Source organism: Lithobates pipiens, unplaced genomic scaffold (assembly GCF_037356315.1).
Source record: "Lithobates pipiens isolate NorthernLeopardFrog02 unplaced genomic scaffold, aLitPip1_a1.2 Scaffold_18, whole genome shotgun sequence".
Taxonomy (NCBI): domain Eukaryota; kingdom Metazoa; phylum Chordata; class Amphibia; order Anura; family Ranidae; genus Lithobates; species Lithobates pipiens.
This window is the reverse complement of record NW_027507758.1, coordinates 468400874-468412537: the sequence shown is the minus strand read 5'-3', so window position 1 is coordinate 468412537 and position 11664 is coordinate 468400874. Positions and strand designations below refer to the sequence as shown.

Sequence of the window (11664 nt, the reverse complement as noted above, 5' to 3'; positions counted from 1 at the left end):
ACACTCTCCATTCGTGCATTTACCTCATCATTGAATAGAGAAGAGTTCAACCTTGGGAACATTCTTGGTTGATGTAAAGATCATGAACATAGCGTATGAACACATAACCATGAAACATAAACACATGAAGCACTCATGTTTGTACCTAATCTTAAGTAGTACAGTTGAGATAATTGTACAATATTTTTGGTGTGGGTTTATAGCCTTTTGTGTGTTGCTGTCCATATATTCCATTGTTTGTCAAATTCAGTGCATTTTAATGTGCTGATTGCTAGTATTCTTTCTAGGGTGTAGTGTCTTGGAACTAGTCTCGTCACTTAGGTAATGTTGAGATGTGAAGTGTCCTTCCATGCTCGTAACACTAAGGATCTGGCCGTTAGCAATATGTGGGATACTACTTGTCGCATATTGCGTGGGAATTTTTCTATACCTATGTGCAGTATTGCTAGCTCTGGATTTGTGGGTGTAATCATACCAGTGATTGAGGATATTAGTTGGAAAACCTAGTTCCAGCAGCTGGTTATGGACGGGCATTCCCAGAACACATGTAGGAGGTGGCCTTGGTGGCCACAGTTTCGCCAACATAATGGTGTAGTCTGTGGGAAAATTTTGGAGATCCGAGTAGGGGTGTATTGCCATCTGTTTGTTATCCTGACCATCATTTCCCAGTGAGCTAAGCAGTGTGATACTGACTGGCATTCCTGGAATGCTTTTTGCCATTGATTTTTTGTCCTTTTCCCATACGTCAATTGCTCTGTTTTTCTGAAAGGTGGTTTTGTTTTGTAGGTAATTATAGAATAGTGATATGCCTTTGCTTTTCATTTATGGTTGTGTATAGTATTGCCAAGCTGTTGTCTGTATTTCAAACTCTGGGAGAGGGTTAGCCCGTAAGAAATGTGTAATCCTAATGCATGTGAAATGCATATGCTGTGGGAGTTTAAATGTGGAGATTAGAAGTTCGCTCGTTAGTAATGTGTTATCTAGGAATAGGTCTTTTAATTTTTTAATTCCATAGTGTGGGAATTTTAAGTGATATCACTGGTTTTATAGCTTCCAGTATACCCAATGAGAGGTGGTAGTCTAATCTAGTGTTATCTGTATGCTGCTGTTTTAGGAAGAATCTCCATGCCTGAAGAGTTACCAATACAGTAGGTGGCAATTTGCTGTTCTCCCAAGGTATCCAGATGTCCCCTATTAGTAATTCCTGAAGATTAGAGTGTGGGGCATTTGTTTTTCAATTTCAACCCATAGTGGTGGGTCGAAGTCTATGAACCATTGCTTTATTTGGTCTGGTTGCCCACATGTAATCGTGGATGTCTATTAGCCCTGCTCCTCCTGCTTTCCTGTGCGAGATTGCATTTTTAGGTGTGCATCTAGCTTTTTTGGCTTTCCATAGGTATTTCCACATAGAAGAGGAAATGAGTTTAAGATAGTGAAATGGGATATGGATGGGGAGTGTTCTGAGTATGTACAGAATTTTCGCTAAGATGGTCATTTTGTATGCTGCAAGCCTTCCCATCCATGATAGTTCCTTTTTAGCTAGGTCCTTCATCTGAGCTTCCAGTTTGGTCACAAAGGGTTTGAAATTTAGTTTCTGCTAAGTTTTTTGCGGATGCCGTCAAGGTAATACCCAAGTACGGTTCACCTTTGTCGCTCCAGCTGTAGGGGAGGGAATTTTGTAGTTTATTCGTGGCTTTCTGGGACATTCCTAGATTTAAGATCAAGGATTTGGTGAAGTTCACCTTGTAGTATGATATTTCACCAAATCTTTGTAGTGCTGTGTGCGCTAATGGCAGTGATCTGAGTGGGTTGGATAACATCAAAATTACGTCATCTGCGAATAGATTGATTGCATGCTTTTTGGACTCAAACTGAAAGCCACAGATGTTGGGATGGTTTCTTATGGACTCTGCCAGGGGCTCTATCATGAAGTTGAAAATTGTCGGGGATAGTGGGCATTTCTGGTGAGTGCCATTGTTAATGTTGAATGGGGAAGACAGCATACCTGCTGTGTACACTTGTGCAGATGGATGAGAGTACAGTGCCATTACTGCATTCAAAATATGTCCGCGGGGGGCGTGGCTACTGCGCGCTGGTGCATGGATGCTTAAGCAGTGAGCTCCGCTCCAGCAACGGTCCCTCAGCGACATAGAAGCGACGGATAGTGTACCCGCTTGCGTTCCCGGTGACCGGAGACCCTGCAGACCCGGACGCTATGTCCCGCAAATGGAAAGACGCGGCCAAACCGAAGAAATTGGTGGATTTCTTCAGACCGGCGGAGCGCGGCCTGCGGCAAGATGGCGCCGGCGGAGCAGATTCGCCATCACCTCCCTCGTGCAGCTCCCGGTCGGACGAATCCAGCCCTGAAACAACAAGTGCTCAGCGAGGACGTTCTCCAGCGGCATCCACTCCGAATTCCTGTAGCCCTGTGAAGTCTAAACCCAGGCTGGAGGAAGACTGCAGACAGGTGAGCACAGAGCAAGACTCATTAGAGGACACAAGGGAGTTAACAGACCCCTTCAGTGCTTTCCCCACCGCTGATAGACCTGTCTCAGATACCATGCTCAAGGAGATGCTGCTCTCCCTCCGCACTTCCATGCATGCAGACATGTTGAAATGTGTTAGCTCTTTTAAAACCGAAGTTGGGGAGGTGAGTGGCAGAGTTGATCATATCGAATCAAAAATGGGGGAATTTGCAACTTCTCATAACACATTGATTGATGCCTTTCATGAGCAAGCAGATGAAATCGCATGGCTAAAGAGTAAAATCGCAGACCTTGAGGACAGGTCGAGAAGGAATAATATCAAAATAAGAGGAGTCCCTGAAACCGTCCTCCCTGCACATCTACAACAATACGCCAAGGAACTCATGTGTGCGTTCCTTCCCTCTACAGATGAAGCGGAGATGCAGGTAGATCGCATACACAGGTTGCCTAAACCATCCCATCTGCCAGATAACATCCCCAGGGATGTGTTAATGCGAGTGCACTTTTTCCAAACCAAGGAGAAGCTCATGATGGCGTTTCGAAAGCAGCAGTTCCCACCTGAAAAATTTACCCACATCCAACTGTTTGCGGACCTTTCACAGTACACGATGCAAAAAAGGAAATCGTTAGTATCAGTGACCAAAGCCTTGAGGAATCACAATATTCCGTATAGATGGGGCTACCCAGTGAAATTGACTGTTACCCACGAAGACAACACCACTGTTGTGACTAATATCGCAGAGGGCCTAGCCCTGCTACGCTCCCTGGTGTTAACCTTCAAAATCTATATTTCTGATTTATTAATCAGAAGATATGATATGGGTTGAAAAGAGAATTCTTATTGACAAAGGAAAGGAAGGTTTAACATAACACCATTTATTAGAGTACGTTACAGGTTTATCTAATACACAGAAAATATCTATAGTCTAAGTGAGGGAGTAAAATATTAGTTTAAAATACAACAAGAGTACAATACATTCATTACAATACAAAACAGGACATATGACAATTCGGTATACCTTGTAAGTGCTGGGAGATGATCTGATAATTTACCTACTCTCTGGTCAGTCTCATCTGCCATTATCCTAGGTTTGGGGTCCCCTTAAGAAGGGCCATTTCTCATTGACTTGCCTAGGACCACCCTGATTGGTTAGCCCTCTCCTCCCCTCAATAGCACCTCCTCTTTTGGGTTTAATGGGTTAGTGATAATTAGTCTGAAGCCCACTTAATTAAAGAGGAAGTTTGCTCTTGAATAGGACACTTAACTAGGCATAGTCCCAGCCGGGGTAAATTGTCCATTCCTGAACAGATCAAAGAAATATTTTAAGCATATCAACCACCCTTTGAAATGGATAAATGGTTGATTAGCACGGAAGAATACACAAGCTTTTATCTAGCAAATGAATTCGGCTCCGTACCGACTACACACCCAAATGGTATCTGTTTGTGGGTTTTGATTATTACATTAGGTAAACAGCAGGACATCTCCCTCACACCCACACTTAGCATACCTGTAAGACAAAGGTATTTTTAATTGAATTATACACGCTGACCAGACGTCTATTCCTGTAAATCAAACCATCTGGGCAGGTTAAGCTAAAACTACTTCTTTATTTCTTATCCTAATATATACATCTATAATACAAATATTCCCAGTTGCTAATGGAGATTACTCATAAACTCCTCATAAGGCAACAGATGACCCCTTGTGGCAAGTTGAGTCCAATGAAACGACGCCACACTTAAGTGAGTAATTGTTTATGTCTAATCTCCATTAGTGAGTTCAGTTTCTCCCTCTGCCATCTTAGAAGTCGGCCGAGATATATCACCATACCCGTCATAAATAACACTACCCCACACTGCAATATGAGAAGACCTTTTATTCCCATTTCCACCCAGGTCCTGGTGGTGACCAAACTGAAATCCCCATCATGTAAAAGTTCATTCAACCTTTTCCCTGTTTTCTCCATATCATTACTAATTTGAATTATATGGGTATCCTTCCTTGCGAGCAGATTGTGAAGGTTTACTGACAGAGTATCAATTTTTATATCAAAATGGGGTAGATAGGTTATAGGATCTGGGACATCAGGGGGACTCTCAATGATATAGTCTTCTGTTAACACTGGTATGGGGGTTACTACAGTTTGCCCAATAATAGTGTACTCGTGTGGAATGAAGCAAAAATTTGGATAGGGTATGGGACACGACTGACCCCCATAGAGAAATGTCTGGTGATTGGTAACGACACAGTACAGTCCATCCATGTGGTAGGTGACCTTTGTGCTAGGTGTTCTCCATTTTGACAGCTTCACTGGGCAGTTAGCTTCCATCTCACTTGTGCTGGTTTCTTGAGGTGGGTGGCGTGGACTTTCCAGTTAGGGGTCCCTCGCTACTTTGGCGGTGGGATCTGGGTCATTGCTTAGACCACAGACTGGAGTGTCAATTTCAAACACATCACAACGGCATAAGTACCTATTGTCTTTGACAGTGCAGCAGGCAGTGTGTGGTGCTTTCCATCGCCCTTGAACTTGAATGAGCATTTCGGGGAGGTGCAACCTTTCCTTGTACACGTCGTTTTCGAGGTACCCGAGGGAGTGTATGGACGCCATCGTGTTAAAGTAGTCATCTTGTGGATGGAACACTGGCAGCGACATGGTGAAGGAAACATACATTAGGTCCCGGTAGGCGCACAGGGACGGGCTCTTCTTGCAAGCAAATGGCCCTCTATTTGGGTGTGGTGTTACTATCCCTATATTTCGAATTGTGGAAACTGGCAGAGGTTTGCACTTGTCTCCAGAATGTACATTCATTCCACCACTATTATTAGTGTGAGTACAATACCATTGGGTAAGGTCGGTATCTCTTAATATATCAGGGATTTTACCTGCTTGGATATCTCGGATGATATTAGTGACCTTGGTTAAAACAAAATTTCCATACGCAGTGCATATTACCTCTTTCCCCATACCATCCTCTCTAGCTTTCTGATTATTTATGTTTATGATTTCGTTGATTTTCTGTTGTGTCTTTTCAAACAACTGGGCAATATCTTTCATGTTATACAACGTAAACCTTTCCTCCTCTGCAAGCCCCTCAACACCCTGCAGAACTGGTTTCAGCACTTGCCGACCCTCTTTTTGTTCAAAATTTCCGATATGCCTGCGAATCGCTGACAAATCGGCTCGGTTCCAAATTGACATGCCAGATCCAAAAAGTCCTGGGATGGACCCAAGTATGCTGTCCAACCCCTTTAACTTTCTGGATCTGAAAATGCCCCTATGGGGAGTGAGGTTTGGTTCTGCAAATGGGTCCTGAGTTCGGCTTGCATGGGAGGCAATCAAATCTACCAGCAAGGAGGAGTAAAACAGAGACACATTTGTCCGGGCACATGAGCCGAATTCAGCCATGTTCCACTGGGACAAATTAAGTACCACGGGTACATGAATGAACTTAACGTTATTGAACAGAATTCCAGGGATTGATGTTGCCGTTAGGCCACTAGGTGGTCCCTCTTGCAGTGATGGGCATTCCAAGGATGTTGGTTCATAGTAGGGGATTGCAGCTGTATTTTTGGGCAAAATGGTAGGAGCAGGGGTGTTAGTCTTTGGGGACACGTGCAAGGTGACTTTTCCTGGGACGTACTGAAGAGTGGATGCCTGTGTGTTGCTGGACAAGGGGATGGAGATAACAAAAGAATATTTCCACTCTCCGGCATCACTCAACCGTGTCTCTTGAATCAACAAGGATCCATTCTGAAAACTCATGACTCTATCCCGGTAGTCAGTGATATTCCCTGCGACGCCATTACCCCAGACGAGATGATTATCAATGGGACTCCACCAATATACTTGCTTCCCCACAGTCCCTACAATGGCCACAGGTAATAAAATGGATTCCCCCTCTAGGCAGTAGACAGGATTCTTGTCAACGATCACGCTGATGAGTGGTCCAGTCTCCTCTTCCTTGGTAGTTGTGATCAGCTGGAGCAGGATAACGATCCACATCGACTTCATGGCTCTAAAAGGAAAGAAAGCTGCACATTTTAGTTGATTTCTTTGGCTCCATGGAACTGTTTCAGTTGGTTCGCATGAACCCATTTATCTTGTGTCTTTTTGCCCGCCTCTATTCTGATTTTATATACAGAAGGACTTAATTTATCAATAATAGAAAATGGACCTCTCCATTTTTGACTTAGACTGTGATCCAGGGGACGTAGTTCCAAGAACATAACTCGGTCTCCTATGGCCCAAGTGCATTCTCGAACCCCTTTGTCAAAATACGCCTTGGCTTTCTTTTGACTTTTACCCATTTGTGCTGCGGCAAATACATGGATCTCTTTTACCGCTTTTTGGAGTTTAAGGAGGTATTGGTCCATTGACAGTCTGTCTATGGTAGGTGTATGCATTTCTAGCCAGAGATGTTCAGGGAGTCTCATCTGTCTACCTGTCAGCACTTCAAAGGGTGTCAGCCGGGTAGCATATGAGGGGGTTGCTCCGATGGCCATGGCCAGTAATGGCAGCAGATTATCCCAGTTCTTACCATTGATGTGTACAAATTTTTTTAGCATTGTCTTAATCTGCCGATTGGCTCTTTCAACCTGACCTGAAGATTCTGGGTGATATGGAATGTGAAATTTTTGCTCCACCCCTAACATCTGTAGGCAGGTTTTTACCACCTTTCCAGTAAAATGGGTCCCCTGATCTGACTCTATTGATCCTGGGAGCCCCCATCTACTGAACACCTGTTCTACTAAAATCTTAGCCGTATTTTGTGCAGTGTTACTTTTGGTTGGGAAGATCTCTGCCCATTTAGAAAATAAATCTGTGACTACGAAGATGAATCTGTTGTTTCTAGAAGTGACTGGCAAGGGTCCCATGTAATCCATTTGTAAGGCATTCCATGGCCCTTCTTTCAGTCTAATTCGTAAAGGGGCATTGATCTTCCTTGGTGCGGGGTTAACCTGTGCACAGACAATACAATTGTCACAATACTGCTTCACATCTGTCATCATGGAGGGCCACCAACCTATGTTCTTGAGCCGCTCACCTGTTTTCTCTGACCCTTGATGACCCCCAGTAGGCAGGTCATGCACTATGTAAATCATTTCATTTTGGTATTTTTCAGGAACCACCCAAGTTACTTCATCTCCATGATGTAACAATACCTTTTTATCTTCTGATAATGTGAGGTGTTTTATATATTTTGCCAAGGTATTCCCCTCAGAGAGTTCTCCAGTCTCATTTTGCAGTTTTTGCATTATTTCCTTAATGTTGTCATCCTGGCATTGTATGTCCGAAATATCCGGAACTACTATGCAGGATTTTGTGAGGGCACAAACACTGGGGCACAAGACTAGGTCCGGTAAATTCGACGGAATTTCCCAGATCTCCCCTCCCTGTGCTCCTTGTTTGGCCAAGCAATCCGCCGCCTCATTTTGTTCCCAGTATGGAGCAGTACCTGAATGACCTTTAACTTTGCACACCCATGGTTTGACTGGCAACTTTTGCACCAATGATACAATATATTTCAACAGGGATGCATGTTTAAGTGGAGACCCATCTGAGGACATGTACTGGTGGGTGTGCCAGAAGGGCAGAAATTCTGTAAGAGCATTACAGACCCACGCAGAATCTGAGTATAAAACAATTTCTTGGTCCCCTTTCATCAGTTCTAGGGCATGAGCGATTGCAGCCATTTCCGCAAATTGTGCTGATTTGACTTTACATGACCGAAAGATTGATGTTTGGGTCTTTGCTTGTGGATTGATATAGTATATTCCAAATCCTGCACATGGAGAACCCTCCACGTAAAAACATGATCCATCTGTGAAAATTTGGCCTGCGTTTTCAGGGACTGTTTCCTTTACTGACAAAGGTCTAAAGAATTGTTGTGCCGCTGATTGTGGGGTGATATCACATTCATGTGGTACTCCCTGGTAAAGGAGGCCATGGGCTCTAGTGGACGGATTATTTGTGTGTTGAACTGTAATGTCTCTGTCTTGAAGCAACAAAGCCCAATGGGCCAATCTGGCATTGGATACATTGCCATCCTTCACTCGGTCTGTGAGTAAAAATTTTGTGGGAGTGTGAGTTGTGTGTAGGATGACTGGGTTAAGTCCTATGATGTATGTGAAGTATTTCACTGCCCAAAACGTAACTAGGAGGTGTTTTTCACATAGAGAGTACTTCATTTCCACAGGAGATAATAATTTAGACGCATATGAAATGGGTCTCTCTTGCCCATGGATTTCCTGTGACAGAACAGCTGACATGGCTGTCTCTGATATGGCAGTCTCAATGTGAAAGGGCAGTTGGTACTCTGGGTTGGCTAATGCTGGCGCTTGCGCTAAAGCTTCTTTAAGCTCCTGCACTGCCTTGGTGTGTTGCTCAGTCCATTGCCATTGGGTATCCTTTTTCAACAAATCATACAGTGGTGCAGATTTTTGTGCAAATTCAGGGATGAAAGCCCGTGAATAATTTACCAATCCTAAAAAAGATCTCAGAGTCGGGATGCTCACTGGCAGCGGTAATTGTAGAATGGCTTTTACCTTTTCAGTTGCTATCTTACGTCCGTTTGCTGTCACTGTAATCCCAAGAAAAGACACAGATTCCTTCAACAATTGTGCCTTAATGGGATTACACTTCAGTCCCGCCTTTCCTAGGATCTGCAGAAGTTCCTCCAATAGCCGCAAATGCTCTTCTTTGTCGCATGTGGCTAGCAACAAATCGTCCACGTACTGGAAAAGATTCTTTGGAGAAGAAAAATCAATTAAAATATCTCTCATGGTTGCATGAAATAACGTAGGAGAGTTATGAAATCCTTGAGGGACAGAATTGAAAGTATACTGTTTTCCCAGAAATGTAAATGCAAATTTGTATTGACATTCTTCTGACAGCGGTAATGACCAAAAACCGTTTGATATGTCCAGCACTGTGAAATATTTGTGTTTGGGATTTAACATGCTCAAAACATCCGGGACAGATGCAACGGTGGGGGCGCAATTGTTTGTAATACTGTTCAATTTGCGGTAATCGATTGTTAATCTCCACGAATTGTCAGTACTTTTGCGAATCGGCCATATTGGCGCATTTGTTGTTGATACACATGGTCTGATGACCTTTTGGTCCAGCAGTGACTCTATGGTTTCCTGTAAGTAGCTGATAGCTTCCTTTGGAAAGGGGTATTGTTTCTGCGGAACTGGGTCTGGCCCACTGATGTGTATTACCGTATTTACCTTTCCACAGTCATGTTTGTGTTTTGCAAAGGATCCCTGATGTCTTTCTATCACAGGCTGCAGCAGCTGATGTTCTGGGTGATCTGTAATGATCTCCAGTATGTCATATTTTAAATCATTGCGTTTGATGGCTGCAATTGTGTGAGAATCAGGTATCACAATGGTGCTATTCTGATCAGTTGGAACCCCTTGCAGTAGTAACAGGTTGGTCAGATCCAACATACATCCATTGGGAATTAAGACGTCTGAACCCAGCAGGCTGGTTTCATTTGGCAAACACATTAATGCTAATGGCTGTTTTAGGGTTAACTCACCAATTTGGATTGTTAGGGGCTTGGACAAGGCAGACTCAACATTATGTCCAGCAAAGCTCTGGAGATTCAGTCGCTTTCCTGAAGATAGTGTTGAGTTTAAGGGATCTTTGTCATGCATAATTGATATCGCCGCCCCTGTGTCGATTAACATGGTACATTGACGGCCCCTAATCAACGCTGACACTACAGGGCGCCCACACCTATCCAGAGAAATAGGTGCTAAGATTTTGGGGCCTTGTAGTTGTCACCATTGATGACGGTTAGCCTCTGTCTGGGAAGATACCTGTACTTCCTTTCCAGGGCCTACTTGAAAGGCCTGTAATTGTTGTCGCAACTCTGCATAAGTAGGAGCTCTTTCTGTGTCACTGACATGCTTGCCCTGTGATAGGTGGCTATGAGAGTTTTCTCTTCCTCTGCCTCTGCCTCTATAACCTGATTTCCCCCTATATCCCCTCCCCCTCCCTTGTAAACTTTTGTCCCAGTTAGGGTTGTATGGAGGATTGGCTTCTCCTGGGGCATGGGGGCCTTCTACGGTGGTAGTCCTGCATTGTACTGCAGCCACCTTCCTAAACAGCTGTTTCTCTTCTCTTTCCTTAAGCCTGTGCTGTTTATAGGCTTGGATGGCATGGAATGATCTATGTATTAATCCAATCACCTCCTCATAGCTATGTTTTCTAGGATCTATCAAATGCTCACATTTTATTCGAATAGCGGGATGGGCATTGTGTATCAGTAGGTTCTTATATTCCATGTCCTCTCTAGTGGTTTTACCATTGTTAGTGTTATATGCTGCCCACAATCTATTGGCATAAACTAAAGGGATTTCCTCATTACTTTGTTTGATTTGATAGGCCACCATCAAACCTATAGCTGAGGGGTTTATGACTTTTTGCAATTCGGCCACGGTTACTTTGTAGCTCCCTTTGCCTTCCTTAATTTGATCTGGGAGTGCATTCCAGGTGTGGGCGTCAAGGGTTAATTGTAACACCTTAACTTGGTCACTAGGATTTCGCACACCTAAGAGCTCACACCTCTGTTGTACATTGGTTGCATGTGAAGTAATGTGTTCATTCGTTTTAATTTTGCCAATGAAATCCGCTACACTCATAAGGGTTTTTACAGGTTGAATTGGATATACATTGGAAATCACCTCATTTCCTTCACTATCAAAGCCCAAAAATGTTTGATTTCCTTCAGTAGAGGAGGAAATCTGGGTCCTACCCATGATGGGGAACTTGTCATGCTCCTCATTTGTAGATAGCTGGTCCCCGTTGTCTGGTGGGTCTATGACAATGGTGCATTCTCGATTTTCCTGTGGCTCTGCGATTTCTCCCATCGCCACAGGAAATGTGGAATCGGGACCCATATCTTCCTCTCCCCAATACTCTTCATATTCCTCTGTGTCCCCAATTTCATAGGCACAAGTAGGTGCCGTAGCATTACCTTGTTCGCATCTGTTGGCCACAGCCGCCTGTCCTTTAAGGATAGAAATTGTTTGTAGCAACTGTGACTCGTTTTGCGTGCAGTGTGTGTGATCTATAAATGTTCCTTTCTTAGCTTCATGTAACTGATTTTGGACTACTTTGTATGCAGTAGTTATGTGGTCCAGCTCAGTCTCAACTTTAGT

The 11664-nt window shown here is 43.7% G+C and overlaps 1 protein-coding gene across 1 annotated transcript; it reads right to left on the bottom strand.

Annotated features, from left to right (window-relative positions):
- Window positions 1-6531: 6531 nt before the first annotated feature.
- Window positions 6532-10188, bottom strand: LOC143986744 (protein NYNRIN-like). The gene has a single exon (XM_077485148.1). It carries the CDS (start codon window positions 10186-10188, stop codon window positions 6532-6534), a length of 3657 nt encoding a protein of 1218 aa, XP_077341274.1.
- Between the last annotated feature and the right edge of the window lie 1476 nt (window positions 10189-11664).